The 23,206-nt window shown below is 43.3% G+C and overlaps 1 protein-coding gene across 1 annotated transcript in view; it reads right to left on the bottom strand.

Annotated features, from left to right (window-relative positions):
- Positions 1–8,567: 8,567 nt before the first annotated feature.
- Positions 8,568–23,206, bottom strand: part of MFSD11 (major facilitator superfamily domain containing 11) — a 22,406-nt gene continuing 7,767 nt past the window's right edge. Inside the window, exons 6-11 of the mRNA XM_007454401.1 lie at positions 21,940–21,980; positions 16,516–16,581; positions 14,686–14,811; positions 9,917–9,947; positions 9,605–9,740; positions 8,568–8,732 (exon numbers count right to left, since the gene is read on the bottom strand). Of these exons, the coding sequence (XP_007454463.1) occupies positions 8,568–8,732; positions 9,605–9,740; positions 9,917–9,947; positions 14,686–14,811; positions 16,516–16,581; positions 21,940–21,980 (565 nt within the window). The remainder of the gene's footprint in view (positions 8,733–9,604; positions 9,741–9,916; positions 9,948–14,685; positions 14,812–16,515; positions 16,582–21,939; positions 21,981–23,206) is intronic.

Genomic DNA, 23,206 nt, shown 5'->3' on the forward strand with positions numbered 1-23,206 from the left:
AAAAAAAAAAAAAAAAAAAAAAAGAAGTATAGTTGATTTACAATGTTGTATTTTTTTGTTTGTTTTTAAATTTATTTAGTTTTGGCTGTGTTGGGTCTTCATTGCCGTGCACAGGCTTTCTCTAGTTGCGGCAAGCGGGGGCTACTCTTCGTTGCGGTGCGTGGGCTTCTCATTGTGGCGGCTTCTCTTATTGCAGAGCACGGGCTCCAGGTGCGTGGGCTTCAGTAGTTGTGGCACATGGGCTCAGTAGTTGTAGCTCACGGGCTCTAAAGCATAGGCTCAGTAGTTGTAGCGCACGGGTGCTCCAAGGCATGTGGGATCTTCCCAGACCAGGGCTCAAACCCGTGTCCCCTGCATTGGCAGGTGGATTCTTAACCACTGTGCCACAAGGGAAGCCCCTACAATGTTGTGTTAGTTTCTGGTGTACAGCAAAGTGATTCAGTTATACATATATACATTCTTTTTTATATTCTTTTCCATTGTGGTTTATTACAAGATATTGAATATAGTTCCCTATGCTATACAGTAGGACCTTGTTGTTAATCGTTTTTTTTTTTTTTTGGCTGGTGCAGCTTGCAGGATCTTGGTTCCCCAACCAGGGATCGAACCTGGCCCCCTGCAGTGAAACTGCCAAGTCCTAACCACTGGACCACCAGGGAATTCCCATGTTTATCTATTTTATATATAGTAATTTGTATCTGCTAATCCCAAACTCCTAATTTATCCCTCCCCCACCCCCTTTCCCCTTTGGTAACCATAAATTTGTTTTCTATGTCTGTGAGTCTGTTTCTAGTTTGTAAATAAGTTCACTTGTGTCATATATATATATATATTTTTTAATTTATTTATTTATTTTTGGCTGCGTTGGGTCTTTGCTGTTGCACGCGGGCTTTCTCTAGTTGCAGCGAGCGGGGGTTACTCTTTATTGCGGTGCGTGGGCTTCTCATTGCGGTGGCTTCTCTTGTTGTAGAGCATGGGCTCTAGGCACACGGGCTTCAGTAGTTGTGGCACGTGGGCTCAGTAGTTGTAGCTCGTGGGCTCTAGAGTGCAGGCTCAGGAATTGCGGCACACGGGCTTTGCTGCTCCACGGCATGTGGGATCTTCCCAGACCAGGGCTCGAACCCTTGTCCCCTGCATTGGCGGGCGGATTCTTAACCACTGTGCCACCAGGGAAGTCCCTTGTGTCATATTTTAGATTCCACATATAAGTGATATCATATGGTATTTGTCTTGCTCTGACTTACTTCACTTAGTATGATAATCTCTAGGTCCATCTATGTTGCTGCAAATGGCTTTATTTCATTCTTTTTTATGGCTGAGTAGTAATCCACTGTGTGTGTGTGTGTGTGTGTGTGTGTGTGTGTGTGTGTGTGTGTGTGTTTATTTATATATATACCGTATCTTCTTCACCCATTCATCTGTTGATGGACATTTAGGTCGCTTCTGTGTCTTAGCTATAGTAAGTAATGCGGCTATGAACACTGCGGTGCATGTAATCTTTTCGAATTAAAGTTTTCTCCAGATATATGCCCAGGAGTGGGATTGCTGGATCATACAGCAACTCTATTTTTAGTTTTTTTTTAAGGAAACTCCATACTGTTCTCCATAGTGGCTGCACCAATTTACACTCCCACCAACAGTGTAGGAGGGTTTCCTTTTCTCCAGACCCTCTCCAGCTTTTTTTAATCAAATCTGTCTCCTAATCAATATCCATAATCCATATTCATAATAATTTCACTGCTGATTATAAAACAAAGGCTCACAGCATCACATTTATCCCCTTATATGGCTGGAATTTTATCCAATCTTCCCAAGACTCCTATTTTCTTGAAAGACCAAAAGTAACAGAAGTGGGGGACTTCCCTGTTGGTGCAGTGGTTAAGACTCCACGCTCCCCACGCAGGGAGCCCGGGTTCAATCCCTGGTCAGGGAACTAGAGCCTACATGCATGCCGCAACTAAAGAGTTCACAAGCCACGACTAAGGAGGCCGCCTGCCACAACTAAGATCCAGAGCAACCAAATAATTAAATAAGTATTTATTTTAAAAAAAGTAACAGAAGTGGACACTTAGGCCATATTGCAAAGAATGTTTACTTTCAATTAGTCTCTCAATTTGAGAAAATAAGGATATACACATATTCTATTTAGACGACTTAATTCACCTAAAATTTCATAAAATTCGTTCCAAGAACAGCAATGACAGTTTCTAGAATCACTTGCTATCCTGGTCTTTGACACTGGTACAGGAGTCACACCTAACAACAGGGGCTTAGGAAATACCATCATCCTTGAGAACAATTCTAAGATTCCCTGATACAAAGCACCCCAGGGAAGCCTCAGAATGGGGGAAACTGGAGATTCCCATCTGTGAAAGTCACATACATCTGGCTCACAAGAACAAGCCAGAACAATTCCAAGGATTGTGGCCCTGCAGGAAATGCCTGACAACGATAAACCCAGGGCTAGTTCACTTCAAGGCCTTTCCCTCTACAGATTTTCTGTGTCATTGGTGATGTGGAAGAAATATTCTAACCTTGTTTGTAAGGTGCTACTTTAACACCGCCTTGGCCTTGTGCATGAAAGGGTAAACACAGCAGGCAGGGTTGATCATCAGTTCTAGTCAACAGTAACAGGCAAGAGTAGCTCACTGTGTCTAGACTGTGCAAAAAATGCGGTTTGTGCTTAATAATTGCCTGCTTTCTCTCTGCAAGTCTAGAATCTTGGTAAATGCCAGGCAGAGGGTGCCTGCAACCAGCCCCTGTAAAACCCTTGGGTGCTGTGTCTTTAGTGGGCTTTCCTGGATAGAAACATCGCACATGTGCTGCTGCATCTTCAATGCTGGGGGAAGAGACAGCTCTAGGTGACCCCTCAGGGAAGGGAGGGAGCGTAAGGTAGCCTGCACCTGGATTCCTCTAGACTCCCCCGGGTCTTTGTCCCTGATGACCTGGTTGTATATCCTCACCATGTCACTGTAGTGAACCCTAGCTGGGAGTACCCTGATTCCTGCTAGCAAATCTTTCAATTTAGGAAAAGTCCTGGGGTTCCCTGAGACATACCATGCAGTGCCACAAAATTTTATTGTTATTTTTAAGTGGTAAAATACATGAAAATTTTATCCATAAAATTTACCACCTTAACCATTTTTAAGTGTACGGTTCTGTGGCATTAAGTACGTTTACATTGTTGTGCGACCATCACCACCATCCATCTCCAGAACTCTTTCATCCTCCAAAACTGACACTCTATTCCCACTAAACAATACCTCTGTTTCCCCCCAGCCCCCCAGGCCCTGGCAACCACCATTCTACTTTCTGTCTCTATGAGTTTGGCTCTTCTAGGGATCTCACATAAGTGAAATCATACAGTATTTGTCCTTTTGTGACTGGCTGATTTCACTTAGCATAATGTCCTCAAGGCTCATCCATGTTGTAGTGTTATCGAACCAAGTCTGTGTACCTGACGCACAGTGAAGCCAAACAATACCAAAACGCTGGAGTTTGGAGCAGAGAAAGGAGACAGGTGAATCGTGCCTTTAAAATCTCCCAACTTGGGAGTTCCCTGGCAGCCCAGTGGTTAGGACTCGGCGCTTTCACTGCGGTGGCCCAGGTTGGATCTCTGGTCAAGGAACTAAGATGTTGCAAGCCGTGTGGGGCGGGCAAAAACAAACAAACAAAGAAAACAACCACCCCAACTCCCCAAAAGCTTTCAGCAAAGCCCTTTTATAGGAAAGGTGAGGGAGGGGCGTGCTTAGTTGTTGCAGACTTCTTGGTGTCAGATCCTTTGTTCCTAAGGTTAGGTCATTGTCAGATCACATTTTCCTGTAACCCTCCACCAAAACAAATGTTATTCTCTGTTCTGACAAGAAAGGGCAAGGTCCCAAGGCTCAACTTTCACTCTCTGAGGTCCAGGGCCTCGCTAAAAGTAGGAGGTCCCTGCACAGGCCGGTCACCCTGCCTGGGAGCGTTCGTCCAGCACCCCAGTCTGGGTCCTCCCGCCAGTGCCCAGGCCCGGCTGAGAAGGCAGATATGGCAGTGCCCTCGGGACCAGGTCCCCAGACCCTGCCCAGCCGTCATCACTGAGGGAGCCAGGGGCCCAGGACCCAGCCGGACTCAGGCTTCTCATTTAAACTGGAGGGCATCAGTTGTATAGGATCGATAGGAATACATGTTGTAGCAAATACCCATCAGGTGAAGTCCCAGGTCACAAACAATCGCCCTTGAGAATAGCCCCAGCCCCAGAAGTGGACCTGAAGTAATGATGCGCAGTGTCCTTGCAACTTAACCTTGACCTCTGGCCACCTCCTAGCGGGAGACAATGGATCTAAGCTGGACCAATTTTTGAAACTTGAACTGAGAGCCTGAAGCTGGTTGAAGCTGTCACCTTTTTTTTTTTTTTCTGGCGCGGCTTGTGGGATCTTAGTTCCCCAACCAGGGATCCATCCTGGGCCACCGCAGTGAAAACGCCAAGTCCTAACCACTGGACCACCAGGGAATTCCCTGAAGCTGTTACCTTAATGGCAATGTCCATATACTCCAGGTGCTGAGGCCTCCATGGTCTGTGACCCATGGAGACTGCCGCCGCCATCAGGTTGCCGAGATAGGGATGGGGAGAGGTTCGCTGCTGCTTCAAGGCCTGGTCCCAGCCAGCGGGCAGCCGAGGGGAAGGCTCTGGAGCTCTGTAGGACCCAGCCCTCAGCCCGTCCTTGGGCCCCCACCTCACCCGCCCATCCCAAGGCCGGAGGGCCCCAGGGAGAAGGCCTCCATCAGCTCTCATCGTACTCTCTGCTTGAGGACCCCAACGAGGCTGACTGAGCAGGACCTCTAACCCTGGTCTCGCACAGGGTCTCGCGCTAACTGCCGCGTGCTAAGTGTGCGCCGGCTCTGCCCCTATTAAGTAGCATGCAGGATACTATTGTATGTATGGACCACACCTTGTTCACCCATTCATCTACTGATGGACACTTGGGCCATTGTGAATAATGCTGCTACAAGCATGATTGTACAAATATCTTTTCAAGTCCCTGTTTTCATTCTTTGGGGTATACACCCAAACACGGAATTGACGGATCATATGGTGATTCTAGTTTTAGCTTTTTGAGGAACTATTATACTGTTTTCCATAAAGGCCGCACCATTTTATCTTCCTACCTATCAAGGATTCCAATTTCTCTATATCCTCACCAACACTTTTTTTCTGTTTAATTGGCAACTTTTCTGTATTTTGAGAACTTAAAAATTTCCAGGGGATTTTTCTGTATTATAAATCAACAACCAACGAACCAGCCAAAACTCCCAGAGGAAAGAAACCCTCGGTATAAACAGCCAAAGCCTAGGTTTTAAGGTTTTCAAGCCTTTGGGTATGGGAAGAAAGTAGGGGGTGGGAGGGGAACCTCTTCACACAGAGAAAAACATCTGTGACTCAGTAAAGGTTGCTCAAGGGCTAAGCCAAATTTCAATACATACCATATGAAATTTGCAGTAAAAGAGCAGCACACCCATATTTACACACACACACACACACACACACACACCCCCATGTGAGACAAAGTGAAGACTTTTACTTACCTAGAGGCATGAAGATAAATTATGACAGAGTACATAAGATGAGCATAAAAATTAAACTCTTTATTTCACCATATTTCATTTTAAACTCAAATAATGATACAAATTTAAAAGATGAGCTTACTGTTACCAGTCAAATAAAGAGTTCACCAAGGTCAACACAACTTATAGGCACAAAAACTGAGTAAAAAACAAAACAAAACCCTCAAAACACAAAATGTGAGTACAGAACTTAAAGTGAATACCATCACACACAGCAATGGGAGGGAGGCAGCCCAGAAGTTGTGTTTCTGACCGACTTACCTCACTCCATTTCATTTCCCTTTTGACAAGTTACCAGGAATCCTAGCAGTGGTGATAATAGGCTACAGCTGCCTTGGGTGAATGTACTCAGTGGCATTAACAGAGGCTATTTAACCTCTGCCGCCTAGCTCTGCAGATCCATCATGAGCAAAGGGAGCCCGAGCCTGGGAGAATGAGCGACATGGGAGTGCAGGACCCAGTTCCCAGATGACACGTGAGACAGGCAGCCTTGTGAGATGGTGCTGGGGATCCACTACTGGTCCTACTCACTCCCTGGTGTAACCCCCGCCCCCTCCCTTGAGTGTGGCCAGGAACTAGTGACTTGCATCTAGTAAAGAGAATACAGCAGAAGTGATGAGCTGTCACTTTCAAGATTAAGTTATAGGGCTACCCTGGTGGCGCAGTGGTTGAGAGTCCGCCTGCCGATGCAGGGGATGCGGGTTCGTGCCCCGGTCCGGGGGGATCCCGCGTGCCGCGGAGCGGCTGGGCCCGTGAGCCACGGCCGCTGGGCCTGCGCGTCCGGAGCCTGTGCTCCGCGGCGGGAGAGGCCACAGCAGTGAGAGGCCCGCGTACCGCAAAAAAACCAAAAAAAAAGATTAAGTTATAAAAGATGGCGACTTCTGCCTTGCTGGCACTTGCCTTTGGCTTTCCTCACTTGCTTTCTTTGTTGAGGACAGCTGCCTGAGGACAGCCGTGAGAAACTAAGACCCTTAGTCCAACAGGCTGCGAGGAACTGCCTCCTGTCCGGGACCACACAAGTGAGCTGAGAAGCAGGTCCTCCCCCCCGGGGCACCCGGCCAACACCTTGACCTCAGCCTCGTGACAGACCCTGAGCTGGAGGACTTGGCTCAGCCACGCCCAGATTCCAGACCCACAGAAACTGTGAGAAAATACATAGGTGCTGTTTTAAGTGGCTAAGTTTTGGGGTGATTTGTCATATGGTGGTGATAGAAAATGAACACACCTGGGTAAACAATAATGTGCTTTAAGGAGATAATGAAATCATTTGTTATTAATTCTGAAATAGCATTTACAAATTATTTATATAAAATCAACTAACAATTGAGTTTATCTCAACTTCAAGGAAGAAAACCAAAACTTTACAACTTGGGGCAAAAGAGTTTAGTGCTCCATACAAATGAAATTTCTCTAAGGGTTCCAGCTAACTACAGAGTTTTCCGACTCCCTGCAATTGCCATCAAGTCTGAAAATCACACTCCATAAAACTTCTAAATTTCTAAGCAGGTTTTTAAAAACAATGGAAAACAAAATATTGTCTGTCTTCTTGGTTAAATTTACTTTGCCATAAAAGTCTTCATTTGTACAGTTAAGCATGACTTTTAAAAGTGAGCTTTCCCATTTATATGAAATGTACAGGACAGGCAAATCCATAGAGACAGAAAGTAGATTAGTAACTGCCAGTGCCAGGCCAGAGAATGGGGAATGACTACTAACAGGCACGGGGCTTCTTTTTGGGATGATGAAAATGTTCGGAAAAGATAATGGTGACAGGGGCTTCCCTGGTGGTGCAGTGGTTGAGAGTCCGCCTGCCGATGCAGGGGACACAGGTTCGTGCCCCGGCCTGGGAAGATCCCACATGCCGCGGAGTGGCTGGGCCCGTGAGCCGTGGCCGCTGAGCCTATGCGTCCAGAGCCTGTGCTCTGCGACGGGAGAGGCCACAACGGTGAGAGGCCCGCGTACCACAAAAAAACAAAAAAGAAAAGATAATGGTGACAGTTGTACAACCTTGTGAATGTACCAAAAAAAACACTAAATTGTATACTTTACAATGGTGAATTTTATGGTGTTTGAATTATACCTCAATTAAAATAATTGTTTTAAGCTCTTATGGATTAAAGTTAACATTTCCATTTAAACATCTCCCCAGATAGTTACATTCCATTCCCAGACACGCTTATGGAATGGTGTCTGCTGTAAGAAGATATATAAGTGACGGCAGCCTGCCACCATAGCTTAGACCTCACTACATGTTTTGGGGTTTGTTTTTTTTAATGCACTGCATCCTCCAGGAAAATTACTAGCAAAATCCTCCCCCAGTAAATGTGTTTTTGTTCATTTACAAATGTTAGATTCCTGTTTTTAAAACTTAAGACAATTTTCACCTCATTGCATAATACTTGATTAGCGCCCCCCCTTGCTATGAACTACAAGGTAAGAAAACTTTATCAAACAAAAACATTTAAAGAGAAAGAATGTGCAAATCTTTTCAGATTCCATTTCAGCATCACATGATTTATTTAAATGTCATTCCCAGACACGTGTGGGGTGGCATATGCTCCCTTTTATTACATAGTAACACATACGCCATACCCAGCAGGAGTCTTTATATGACATATGGCCTAGTAGTTTCAATCAAAGCATGATCGTTCAAAGAGAACAGGGGGAGAAGAAAACACCTACACATTTATAACATGATCAAAAGGAACACGAGACAGATGAACTGAAAAAACAACATCTTTGAACAATCATAATCGACAGTACGAGTCTCCCTTATTCCACTAGTTTTGAACAACTAACATCTGTAAACTTGAATCCAACTCTGGCAGATTTAGCAGTCTTAAATCTCTGATTTTTCCATCCTAAACATCCTCCAGTGTACTGTGAAGATGAGAGCGGGCCTCCTCCACCGAGCCCTGCCGCCCAGCCGAGCTGTCTGAGGAGGCAGCCTCCTCTCGTGGGCATCAAATACTTCGGTAGTCAGAGCCCCGGGCTACAATGGCAGCAGCTTCCCACTCCACAGTGAAGAAGGAAACAGTTCCAAAAAACCCAAACATCACCATGACCAGGAGTTGCCAATGAAGGAGAAGGTAGTTACTGTAGAAAAATGCCACGGCTGCGCAAATGGACTAAAAATAAACAAGACAAAACAGATCACAAAATGCACACAGGTGACCCAGCCGCTCCACAAAGAGCCCCACCGCTCTCTGACCCAAGGCTTCCTGTGCCTTGCACTGCTCCCTGCTCTTTCTGCATCTAGATGGCACTTCCTTGGTCACTAGCTCACAAACATGCACCACAAACTCCTGCTGAGAGCTGGGAACAATCAAGTAAGCTATTATTTAAAATAGTATTTTGTAAAAAACAGGAGTTATAAAATAATGTGCATGAACAGTGTGAAACACTCTTGTTATATGTGTATACTATGAATTCTGGTATCTAAGGAAGTCTGAGCCGCAGAGACCAGAACATAAAATGTCTTATACAAGTGATGGGGCAAAAAAGATCACACTACTCATTGCTTCCTAACTCTAATCACAAATCCCTTTTTTTTTTTTTTTTTTTTTTTTTCCCAGTATGCAGGCCTCTCACTGCTGTGGCCTGTCCCGCTGCAGAGCACAGGCTCCGGATGCGCAGGCTCAGCGGCCATGGCTCACGGGCCCAGCCACTCCGCGGCATGTGGGATCCTCCCAGACCAGGGCACGAACCCGCATCCCCTGCATCGGCAGGCGGACTCTCAACCACTGCGCCACCAGGGAAGCCCTGTTATTTATTTTATTTTATTTTTTAGTTTTGGCCACGTCATGCAGCATGTGGGACCTTAGTTCCTTGACCAGGGATCAAACCTGCGCCCCCTGCATTGGAAGTGCAGAGTCTTAACCACTGGACCTCCAGGGAAGTCCCACAAATCCTTTTAAAGGTTGTCCTTGACTTTCATTTAAGAGACATTAAGACAACAAATAGACCCTCTGCTTCAAACACGATCTGAAGAAGAGGTTACCTGCACAAATTTAAAGACTGCAAAAGCTGGTGCACTGTCTTCAGAATAGAGAAAACCTAGGATACTAAGCAGCTGGGTATTGAAGCAGCTGTCCCCAAGACCCAACAGGAAGCTGCAGAAAATGGCAACTTCTTTGCTGAATAAAACAAAATTAATTTAGAGTGAGCATGAACAGTATTTGTTAGAGTTGATTAATATGTAGAAACAGCTCACCCACAAAAGCATTTTACTTTCAAGTTTTAAACACTATGAAACAAGTATGAATAAATACTGGAATTTACAAAGTCAGCATTTATGCTCAAACGCACTCACCTTCGCAGTCTAGCAAACCCTGGTCTACTAACTATTGGGGAAGCAAACACTGTGTTTGGGGCAGAGCTGCTCTTGGACTGTGGATCTAGACATAAACACTCACATCTACAATGACTTTGAGAGTTGAGTGCAAAAAAATGACACTCTCAAAACTCCTGTGGACACTGTGAGAGAACGGGGTGGCCGGCCCAGCTGGCAGATCACCCCTCGCTCCTCATTGCTCTTCCTCGGGGCCCAAATTTCTAGAGATTTCACTGGTTGAAAGGCAGAGATATAAAGTTCAAATCAGATACTTATGTGCTCCTTCACAGATCAAGAAAAAGATTTAGTGGGGAGAAAGGTTAAAACCAGCAATTAGAAAAATAACTTGGGATTCTCTATGGATTCCTATTTAAACTCATTCTGGCTCCATTAACACTTGACAGATGACCTTATAAAGATAACAGACTTGCAGAAAAGGATTAACTGCTCCATTCTAAATTCCTAGCCATCCTCGACCTCCCGCCCTTCCTTAAATTACTGCCCCCCCCCCCCCACAGATTATCAGGTGACAAAGGGCAGTGATCTTTGACAGACAGGAAACAAATGAGGTGAGGCCCACACCTGCCCCAGCTGACTGATGGGCTGTGGGCTGCAGGGAGGGAGAGGGAGAAGACGAGGGAAGGCAGGTGGAGGCCCGCAGCCTCCCTGAGTTGAGGAGACAGAGCTGAGAGTCTGCGGAGATAAGGTGCCTGAGTCCCCAGGATAGAGTATAAGAAAGGACAGCTGATCAGCACAGGATGTGAGTAAATTAGCAGAGGCCTGGAAAGAAACTTCCAAGAGGATTAGAGGTATTAGTGCCCTGCCGGGGGAAGGGAAGAGTGCCTGGTCCCACCAGCCAGACTGGAAATCTTATTATTCACGGGCACTGGGTGTACACAGAAGGGTCTTCCATCAGGGCTGAGGGATAATTAGCCCTAGTCTGAGCAGTACTCTGTTCCCGTCCAACAAATTTTAAAAGCAAGACCTAAAAAAAATCATACTGTTTCCGAGTAAATGAACCACATCCAAGAACAAAGCTCAAGAACATTAACAGGAAAATATAAAAAACATCCTGCACCCAACAAGGTACAGTTCACAATGGCTAGTATCCACAACGTTACCAGGCATGCAAAGAAACAGGAAAATAGGACCCATCGTAAGTAGACAAATCAGTCAAACACAGAGTTAGCACATGACCCAGCAATTCTAGTGCTGGGTTTACATGCAAGAAAAATGAAAACATAAGCTCACACAAAAAGTATACACAAATATTCACAGCAGCATTATTCATACTGGCCAAAAAGTGAAAACAGGGCTTCCCTGGTGGCGCAGTGGTTGAGAGTCTGCCTGCCGATGCAGGGGATGCGGGTTTGTGCCCCGGTCCGGGAAGATCCCACATGCCGCGGAGCGGCTGGGCCTGTGAGCCATGGCTGCTGAGCCTGCACGTCCGGAGCCTGTGCTCCGCAACGGGAGAGGCCACAATAGTGAGAAGCCCGCGTACCCCCCAAAAACATAAAGCAAAAACAACCCAGATGTCTGTGACATGGTAAATGGATAAATAAAATGTAGTAGATCCATACAACTAAATATTATTTGGTAATAAAAAGGAATGAAGTAAAAAATAAAGAAAGAAAAAGAAAAAGAAATGAAGTATTGATACATGCTACACCATATGGGAAAATCTTGAAAACACTGTGCTAAGTGAAAGAAGCCAGACACGAGAGACCATATATATTGTATGATTCCATTTACACAAGATGTCCAGAACAAAGCTATAGAGAAAGTAGATTAGCAGTTTCCTGGAGAAGGGTGATGAAAATGTTCTATAATTAGATTACAGTGATGGCTGTACAACCCTGTGAATATACTAAAAAACACCGATCTGTATACTTTAAATGGGTGAACTATACGTCATGTGAATTATGTCTCCATAAAGTTGTAAAGAAAAAAACACCACCACCACTACCCCAGAACCGTTGCAGATGTTAGAATGAGCAAAGACATTAAAACAATTACTGTATTAACATGTTCACACACATACACGTGCCAAGTGTTGGCAATAAATTAGGGGAGGGGTACCGGTGCCCTGTTAGGAACCAGGCCCCGCAGCAGGAGGGGAGCAGCAGGCCAGCCGCTTCATCTGTATTTACAGCTGCTCCGCGTAGCTCGCATTACTGCCTGAGCTCTGCCTCTTGTCAGGTCAGCAGCAGCATGAGATTCTCATAGGAGCATGAGCCCTACTGTGAACTGTGCATTCAAGGAATCTGGGTTGCATGCTCCTTTTGAGAATCTAATGCCTGATGATCTGAGGGGGAGCTGAGGCGGTGATGCTAGCCCTGGGGAGTGGCTGCAAATACAGGTTATCATTAGCAGAGAGGTTTGTCTGCACAGAGACCATAATAAATCAGTTGCTTGAAGACTCATATCAAAACCCTATCAGTGGGGCTTCCCTGGTGGTGCAGTGGTTGAGAATCTGCCTGCCAATGCAGGGGACATGGGTTCGAGCCCTGGTCTGGGAAGATCCCACATGCCGTGGGGCAAGTAAGCCTGTGAGCCACAACTACTGAGCCTGCACGTCTGGAGCTTGTGCTCCACAACAAGAGAGGCCGCGACAGTGAGAGGCCCGTGCACCGCGATGAAGAGTGGCCCCTGCTCGCCGCAACTAGAGAAAGCCCTCGCACAGAAACGAAGACCCAACACAGCCATAAATAAATAAATAATAATGGGTCAGGATTTGAACAAGACACCTGGCCAAAAAAGATATACAGATAGTAAAAATCATACAAAAATATCATATACTATCAAGGAATTACAAATTAAAATCATGAGATATCACAGCACACCTATTAGGATTGCTAAACTCCAAAAATATGACAATATCAATTGCTGAAAAAAAAAAAATGTCTATTCTCAGACAACGTGAATATCTACATAGAAAATCCTAAAGGATCTCCAAAAAAAAAAAAAAAAAAAAAAAAATTGATTCTGCATTATGGTGAGTTGTATAATTACTTCACTATATATTACAATGTAATAATAATAGAAATAAAGTACACAGTAAATGTAATGTGCTTGAGTTATCCGGAAACCATGCCCCCCGCCCCCGTCCATGGAAAAATTGTCTTCCATGAAATTGTTCTTGGTGCCAAAAAGGTTGGGGACCGCTGAATTAGGGAACAAAAATACACCAAAGTCTGCTTTCTCCATAGTGCTTATCATTGTCTGACATTCTAAGTTTCCAATGTTTTTTATTTTCTGTGCTCTTCCCCAAGAATATAAGCTCCATGTTTTGTTCATACAATGGATTCACAAAAAATATGTGCTGAATTGGTAATTTCCTCATATGTGACTCAACACCCAATACACTGCAAGTATAGACCGGATCACTGCTGAATAAGGAGTACCTGGTGGTATGATAAAGAGAGCTTTGGTCTTTGCCTTGTCCTCTTCTCCTCTCCACTTTCCCGCACGGAGCTCTTAAAACCCTAGGAATTTCTCAGCGAAAGGAATGTCTCTAGTTATCTTAACTAATCCCTTCCAATGACACAAGAGTTTATGATGATGAGGTGATCCTTGAGGGGGTCTGGAGGTGGCCCTAGATAGTCAGGATGGGGGCTGGTTGTCAGAAGGACCCAGCCTTGATTAGAGGGTTGGAACTTTCAGCCCCACCCCCCAATCTCAGGGGAGGGGAGAGGGCGTAGAAACTGAGTCCAATCACCAATGGTGGATGATTTAATCAACCATGTGACATAATGAGATCTCCCTAAATCCCTACAAAACAGGTTTGGGAGAGCTTCCTGGTGATGACTGCATCCACATGATGGGAGGGTGCCACACCCAGACTGCATGGGGACAGAGCTTCCTACACTAGGGGCCCTTCTGGACTTTGCCCTATGTACCTCTTCATCTGGCTGTTCATTTGCATCCTTTATAATAAACTTTAACAGTAAGTATAGCATTTTCCAGGGGTGTTGTGGGAACCCTTGAATGTGTAGCCAAGCTGGACAGAAGGGAAGGTAGCCTGGGACCCAGGACTTAACGACTGATGTCTCAAGTAAGGTTGGTCTTGCAGGACTACACCCTTGAACCTGTGGAGTCCGATGCTAACTCCAGGAGTGTCAGAATTGAACTGTATTGTTGCACATCCAACTGGTGTCAGAGATTCAGAGAATAAGAAATTCAGGAATTCTAAAGATGCAGATGTAGAGAATGGACCTGAGGACACGGGGAGTGGGAAGGGTAAGCTGGGACGAAGTGAGAGAGTGGCATGGACATATATACACTACCAAATGTAAAACAGATAGCTAGTGGGAAGCAGCCACATAGCACAGGGAGATCAGCTCAGTGCTTTGGGACCACCTAGATGGGTGGGATAGGAAGGGTGGGAGAGAGACACAAGAGGGAGGAGATATGGAGATATATGTATAGCTGATTCACTTTGTTATAAAGCGGAAACTAACACACTAAAAAAAAAAAAAATTCAGGAATTCTAATACACCTTCCCTAAGTATTTTAAGAGGAAAAGCTGGGAGAGATCATATGTTTTCTTACTTATGGTTTTGTCTTGAATTATTTGGCAAATGTTTTGTAATTTAGTTTTAGAACAGTGATAATAAAAAAAAAAAAAGACGTACCCATTTGTATAAAAGCAAAAGGAAACAGAAATTCAAGGACAGAGAGATGAAATACATTTAAAATTTCTATAACAAACTGATTTGGTGCAAAAACTTTTTTTTTTTTAAACCAACCTAAAATTTCTCCAATGCCAATGAAAATGCCAGAAAGTCCAATGAGGCTTTTCTCCTCTGTTCCAAATTTATTTATAGCGCCGATACAGGTTCCATATACACCAGAGAAGAAAGTCAATTCCAGACCTTCAGAAAAAAATGAGATTTAAATTACAGTTGTTCCTAGGTATAAAAATCCATAGATGCTCAAGTCCCATAGTCAGCCCTCCATATCCAAGACTGCAGCCTCAGATTCAACCAACCATGGATTGGGAAGCACTGGATTTAGTACTGAAAAAAATGCACAGTCTCCCTTTCCTGGTTTTTCTTCATGACTAGTAGTATTTGAGCTATACACGCATAAAACAAAATCCACACAGGCTGAAATGTTACTCCCCAAGCACAGCATAATTTTACGTGACCTAACTGATGACATGGAATTAGCCACAAGATGGCAGTTGTCACATATTTCAGATAAAAGCATAGAACTCAAATAAGCAAAGACGGGCTTCCCTGGTGGCACAGTGGTTGAGAGTCCGCCTGCCGATGCAGGGGACACGGGTTCGTGCCCCGGTCCGGGAAGATCCCACATGCGGCGGAGCGGCTGGGCCCGTGAGCCATGGCCGCTGAGCCTGTGCGTCCGGAGCCTGTGCTCCGCAACGGGAGAGGCCACAACAGTGAGAGGCCCGCGTACCGCAAAAAAAAAAAAAAAAAAATAAGTGAAGACATCCTTATGTTAAAAAAGGTCACTCTGTGCAGACGGGATGAACAGAGAACATAATTAACATAAACTTGTAACAGTGAAACTAAAGTGCTCATTATCCTTATTAATAGCTTCCCAAGGGAACAGTGATATACATTTGTAAGACCAACACCTACCATCCACTTTTGCTTAAAGTCAAAAGTTTTAATTAAACACATTGTCCTAGGAAAAGAAATTCAAAAAATGCGGGTAGAAAATTAGAGCAAATGAGTAGAAGACCTGATTCCTTAATGCTAAAAAACCTTAACTGAATTTTGAGGATGTTTAATATTTATTCTGTTTGGCCTAAAAATAAGACGTTTATACCGATGAGGCACATACAGTTGAACCTTGGACAACACGGGTTTGAACTGTGTGGGTCCATATAGACTACAGGATCCACAGCTAGTTCAATCTGCAGATAAGGAAGCACGGACACAAAGGGCTGACTAAAGTTATATGAAGATTTTAACTGTGGGGGAGGTCAGCACCCCTAATCCATCCCTTCATTGTTCAAGGGTCAACTGTAACAGCAAAAGTAATAATTGACACATTAGAGCAATTTTTACAAGGAAACTGATTTCCTTAAGACCTAAGAGTATTCCACCTATTATCACATCACATCACTGTAAGCCACAGAACTCATTCCATTTCATTAAAAATTATCTTAATTCATGCCAAGTTACACAGATTTACTCATGATTATTTTCTGTAATGTTCTATTTTGCCCTAAAATCACTGGTTGGGATGAACCAGGCCTCCCAGTTTTCAAACTCTTGTGAGAATCCTCCCACACTGAATTTGGGCTGGCCCTATGATTTGCTTTCACCAATGTGGGAGGGGGTCACATAGCTGGCTGAGACACAAGGAGAAATCTGAGACCCAGCTAGCATCAGACCCCTTCAGACATGCAAATGAAACTTCCTTGGAAGTTTTAGCCTCAGCCACCCTTTAACAGCAGCCACAAGAGACCCCAAGACCATCAGAAAAACCATTTAGCTGAGACCAGTCAATGCACAGAATTGTGAGAAAGTAACACAGTTGCTGTTTTCAACCCTTACTGTAATTATGCAGCCACAGAAAACCAAAACCATAATTAATCCCATTACCTGTATAAGCAGTTGTAATGCTAAGAAGGAGCATCTCCTTGGTGACACATAACTTAAGAGACTTTTCTATAAAAAAGGAAAAAAAAAAATTTAGGAGTACTTAACTACATTTTAATCAATCAAAAATTCTAAAACATTCATTCAACCAAAACACCTCTTGTCAATAATGCCAATAAACAAATACATTGGGACACGGGTTAATGATTCAGATCAAAATGGTTAAGGTATGAACTAAATCTGCCCTATAAAAAAAATGTTGACTTCAACTGTGTAAATATAGTCTACAGTTGTGTTTTCTCTAACACATTCTCCAGCTCTCATGAAAACAAACAAAACATGAAACAGAGAAAAGAAATAGAACCAAACAAAACAACAGAATATTCCAACAGACTCGATTAAAGGCTAGGCTATTAAGAGGGTCAGCAGTTGGCAAAGTGCTGACTTCCCTAAGGAACTGTCACAGGGCAGCTTTAAGACTGGACTCTAGGTCAGAATCAGCAGCGGAGCTCTTTGACAACCAGAAGCTGGGATGCCGCTTCCTGAGATTCTCTCTCTGGATCTGAGGACTGAAACTTCAGTTCTGCCTATTTGTTTCTGATCCCCTTAATGTTTATTTTTATGTTGTTCAACTTAGTTAAAATCTGCAATGGAAAATGCATTTCTAAAAACTGCACATTTTAACTTTTTTGAACCTGCTCAGATTTCATAGTTTAAGGCCACTTATCTAGGATCCTACTAATAGCAGATCCAGATTTTTTAAAAAGGTGGCAGGGGAAACAAAACCAAAATCCACCCCAAATCAGAACCAGCCTGGAAATAAATGAAAGCTCTCCAGTCTCACAGAGACATTATTTGGTGCGGCCAGCTCTGCAGCAGGAGCGCTCAGGCCTCAGTTCAGCCCTGGAGGTGGTGGTGTGGCCCCTACAGCTCATCCTTGGCCTGAGGATCCAGATTTTAGTTCCTATTCAATGCATGACTAGGAAACTCACATAAATCACAAACACTCTGTCCTGAATTTCTTCATATACAAAAGAAGACGGTATTTTTTTCTTCTCCAATTTCACGAAAATAAAGTGAAATAAAAGCAATATTTTCACCAATCATTTTCACATACTTGCAGAAAAAAAAACATGATCAATAAAGTTTAAAACAATATTTTTAATTAAAAACATTACATTAGCAAAGCATATCTGCTTTTCACTAATCAGAAGATTTAGCTAACGAAAAGAAATTTTAAGACATAATCTAGTATGATCCTATAATGGTGAATTCATGTCATTATACATTTGTCCAAACCCATAAAATGTACAACACCAAGAGTGAACCCTAAGGTATGTAATCTATGGACTCTAGGTGATAATGATGTGTCACTGTAGGTCCACTGATTGTAACAAATGTACCACTATGGTGAGGGACAATGATAATGGGGAAGGTTATGTGTGGGTGAGGGCAGGGCATATATGGGAAATCTCTGTATCTTCTTCTCAATTTTGCTGTGAACCTAAAACTTCTCTAAAAAATCGTTTATCAAAAAAAAAAAAAAAAAAACCCAACATAATCTATTTGCAGAAATCAACAAACTGATCCTAAAATTCATATGCAAATTCAAGGGACCAATAATAACCAAAACAATCCTGAAAAAGAACAAAGCTGAAAATTCATGCTTTCCAATTTCAAAATTTACAATAATCAGGGCTTCCCTGGTGGCGCAGTGGTTGAGAGTCCGCCTGCTGATGCAGGGGAAACGGGTTCGTGCCCCGGTCCGGGAGGATCCCACGTGCCGCGGAGCGGCTGGGCCCGTGAGCCATGGCCGCTGAGCCTGCGCGTCCGGAGCCTGTGCTCCGCAACGGGAGAGGCCACAACAGTGAGAGGCCCACGTACCGCAAAAAAACAAAAACAAAACAAACAAAAAAAAAAAACAAAATTTACAATAATCAACACAGCATTGTACTGGCATAAGGATAGACATATATCTAGAAATAAACTCTTACATTCACAGTCAATTGATTTTCAACAAGGGTGCCAACACAATTCAATAGGAGAAAGAATAGCCTTTCCAGCAAATGGTGCGAGGACAACTGATCTCCACGTGCAAAAGAATGAAGCTGGGGCTTCCCTGGGGGCGCAGTGGTTGAGAGTCCGCCTGCCAATGCAGGGGACACGGGTTCGTGCCCCGGTCCGGAAAGATCCCACATGCCGCGGAGCGACTGGGCCCGTGAGCCATAGCCGCTGAGCCTGCGTGTCCGGAGCCTGTGCTCCGCAACAGGAGAGGCCACAGCAGTGAGAGGCCCGCGTACCGCAAAAACAAAAAACAAAACAACAAAAAAAAAATTAACTCAAAATGGATCACAGACCAAAATGTACAAACTAAAACTATAAAAGTCTTAGAAAAAAATACAGGAGTAAATCTTTGTGACCTGGAGTTAGGCAAAGCCTTCTAGGGCACCAAAAGCACACACAACAAAAGATAAAATAGCTAAATCAGACTTCATCAAAAATTTAAAACTTCTGTGATTCAAAAGATACCACCAAGAAAATGAAAAATCAACCCAAAGTCGGGGAACTAAGATCCCATGAGCAGCATGGCGTGGCCAAAATAATTTTTTTTTTTAACTTAATTTTGGCCACACGCACAGGGGCTGAACCTGGGCCATGGCAGTGAAAGCACCAAATCCTAATCACTAGACCACCAGGGAACTCCCTGAATAGGTTCTAAAATTGATTGTGGTGACAGTTGCACAACTCTGTGAATATACTAAAAACCATTGAATTATACACTTTAAATGGGTGAACTGTACACTACTATGAACCACATCTCAATAAAGTTATTCTATTAAGGAAAATAATCTAACAACTTAATGGGTCTCTTCCCAGACTTTCTCTATGCTTTTTTTTATTAAAAAGAAATTCCACTATTTATACTATTTTATAATTTATTTTCACATAACAAACATTTTCTAATAATCGTAGTGATCATTTTAATGGCTACAGTAATCTATTGGATAGATGGCTTGTAGTTGAATATTTAAATTATTTCCATTTCTCACTAATATAAACAGTAGTTAAATCTTGGCTAAAATTCTTAATTATTTCCTGGGGATAATCCTATTAGTGGAATTCCTGGGGTAAAGGTATAAACATTTTTAAGGCTTTTGATACTTAGTGACAAATCACAGAAAGTAACACATGTATATTTTTAGCGTTGTGGTCTTACTGCATGTACCTACGCCCCATATACGGAGAATTATTTTTTATCTTTTGAAATTTGATAGAAAACTTAATTTGCATTTCTTATACTTAGCTTATAATAATTCTCCTTTGTTTATAAAGTAAACATTTTCTACTGGAGTGCTTATGCTTTTCTTACTGGTTCATAACCATCATATACTGTATTTTCCCTGCCATTTTAATTCATTAGATTTTGAGAGACTGAAATTTTATATTTTAGGTAACCAAGAGCATTTCTTTTTTTTAAATTTAATATTATTTTTAAATTTTATTTATTTATTAATTTATTTCTCTTTGGCTGCATTGGGTCTCCGTTGCTGTGCACAGGGCTTCTCTAGCTGTGGAGAGCAAGGTCTACTCTTCGTTGTGGTGCGCAGGCTTCTCATTGCGGTGGCTTCTCTTGTTGCAGAGCACGGGCTCAAGGCGTGCAAGCTTCAGCAGTTGTGGCTCACGGGCTCTAGAGCACAGGCTCAGTAGTTGTGGCGCATGGGCTTAGTTGCTCCGCGGCCTATGGGATCTTCCCGGACCAGGGCTCAAACCCATGTCCCCTGCATTGGCAGGTGGATTCTTAACCACCGCGCCATCAGGGAAGTCCCCCAAAGAGCATTCTTTTCCCTTACTGTTTGACAGACCTGCGTGAAAGGCTTTCCTCTACCAAATTAATTTCTTACAGTTACTATTATGGCTTCATTTTTACATTTAATCGACCTGGAATTTTAGTGTAAGACTACATTTTTTTCCCCATGCAATCAGCTGTCTGGGCTTGCTTTTTAAGACTGTTTTACTGTATTCCATATTCCATTGTGGGTCTAGACTTCAGTTCCACTGCTCTTCGTATTCCAATGTTTTCAAATGGATTCATAACAGGTTTTGATATTAATTAGGGAAAGTTATTTTTAAAAATTATGTTGGCTATTGACAGACGTTTATTCTTCCAGGTGAACTTTAGGAACCTTTCATCAGGACCAAAAAATAAATTTAAGAAAATTTTATTGAAATTTTCTAGAATCGCATTACACATATACATCCAGCTGAGGAATTAAGTGCCTTTAGATAAGCAAGAACCCTTTCTGTGCAATACCTACTATGGCACCAACTGAAGGAAAGTCACAATTAAATAATAAATGAACCACCGGCTCCCAGACAGAAAGGCTTGGACATTCTTTTTCCTTTTCTCTCTGCCTTCGGCTTCCTTGCCGCCTCATAACGTCACACTGCTCCCTAGCTGCCAGGAATCATCACCTAAATTTAAATTTTCTTGCCCTATAGCACTTCATATGTCTTGTCTTTTTTGGCCGCTGCCTTCTTTCTCCCCATTCAAACCTGACAGCCCAGTTTCTTATTACTACTGAACCCTACACCAAGTAACCAACCAGCTCCGTGATAAAAGGCATGAGGCCCTAACTGTGTTAGTGTCTCATTTTACAGAGGAGTTGAGGCAAAGTTTGTACAACTGCCTAGGAAGGACATCCTGAAACTGGTTAATATCAAGAGACATCCAGAGAGGGGTTCAGAAATAGAGCAGAGAGGCTGCATCAAGCCTCACCAAGGCTGGACGAACCATCCCATAAGCCTAAAGGTCATCAGCCTCCCTCTGCCTGACTCCATGTTCACCAAAGAAGCCAACGTGGCTTTCTAGGCCTCTGATAACAAGAAAGGAATGCCTTGTTTGACCTTGGGTAAACAATTTCTCTAAGCCTCAGTTTTCTCTTCTTTAAAATGGAGATAATAATACATGTGTGTTATATGATACTCACAGAACTATGGTGAGAACAAAAGAAAATAAAGCACATCGAGAGGTTTAGTCAGGAAGAACCCTCAACAGGTGGGCATGATTGGCCTTACACGCTACTGGGTCACCCAAGCTCCTGCGTTGCTCTGAGGAGTGACAAGCGATGCACGAAGAAATGGTCTGTGTCCTCATTTCCTCGGGTAAACTCCTAACCCTCTGCCTCCTCCTCCTCAGGCCCCCCTCACACACGTGCTCAGGTAGGGCACGGAATTACCCTCCATCCCTCACATCCCCCACGTTACAGAGATACTTACTGAGAAGACTAGCATATTTCAGGGCGGCATACCTGGAAACATGAAAATACTGGGGTATCGTCAATCCAAAGTTACCAGGGAAAGGGGGAAAGGCAAATGCTCAAGTTGTTCCTGAACAGTTCCTGCATTTCAGACACAGAAAATACTTACTAAATGCATCTACTGCCTTTGTCATATTGTTCTGGGCAGACCTGAAAAGATAAAAAGAAAAAAGTTTTTCCCTGAAAATGGAGAAAGAGAACAAAAATACTATCACATTTCCCCTCAAATCTGTAAAAGCTTCTGTCCTCTGTGTGGTCTGGCAAACACTTTCAGTGGCCTCAACGCTCCCTGCTCCAGGGGGTCCCTTCATGACCCAGGTCCTTGCTTCAGAGAATGATGTGGTTAAAGTGCCCCCGTGGAGCACGATTCCCTCACATTAAATTTATGGCACGGAGTCTTGCACGTCTTTTTCACAAAAGATAATTCAGGCAGGACAGAAATCTCCTCTACGCTGTTTCCAAACTGTAGAAACAATTTGTGAGGGCTCAATCTTCCACCACTCCAACTATGTAAAAACTACTCTGTGGTTCTTCAGTGTTAGAACTCTTGAAAAGCATCGCCATCATTGGCGGTAGGGGGTTGGGTGCGATATCATCTATGGGTTAAAAACGTGGGCTTTGAGGCTGAGTCCTGCTTTGCCACTTATTAGTTGTGTGGTTTTAGACAAGTGACTTCATTTCTCTAACTTTCATTTCCTCATTTATAAAACAGGAACACTATCACTTACCTGTGAGAATTAATTGAGATAAAGTAACTTATTTTTAAGGTTAGGGTAAGAGAGTTTTTAAGAAATTACATTTCTTACCCTACCAGCCAAGTCTACTCCTCCTAGATCTTTAAAGGATATCATTTACAAACAAACAAACCGAAAAAAACAAGAACAGCAAAAAGCAAACCTAAAGGAGATCTAGTTGACTTAAATAAATAAATTACTAACACAAAAATGGTAGTATCTTCTAACCAACAGGAAAACTTTTTCCCCCACCATAAAAACTCATGCCTTCCCTGGAAGCAGATACTATGTAAATGCCATTTCATGACAGCGCCCTCATCTAGTACATGGACAGGATCAGGCGTGGATTATACTATTTCATAGTCAAGGCCCCAAATAAGTAGAAACTGATTTGTACTCTATAGACTATGAAAATATAATCAACTCAGCTGCTATCAGCTGCAAATCATTCCAAGTGGATTCCACAAAGTGGAATCCTTTAAAATCAGATCCTACTTGTTTCCTCAGCGGCTTCTAATCACACCAAGAATAAAATCCAAACTCCTGCTGTATCCTTATGTAATCAACTCTCTGTCTGCTGCACTACTCTCACAGTGCACTCCTACTTGCACTGTGAGAGGCCCAGGGGCCTCTGGCATTCCT

The sequence above is a fragment of the Lipotes vexillifer genome, unplaced genomic scaffold, assembly GCF_000442215.2.
Source record: "Lipotes vexillifer unplaced genomic scaffold, Lipotes_vexillifer_v1.1 scaffold518, whole genome shotgun sequence".
In the NCBI taxonomy this organism is placed as follows: domain Eukaryota; kingdom Metazoa; phylum Chordata; class Mammalia; order Artiodactyla; family Lipotidae; genus Lipotes; species Lipotes vexillifer.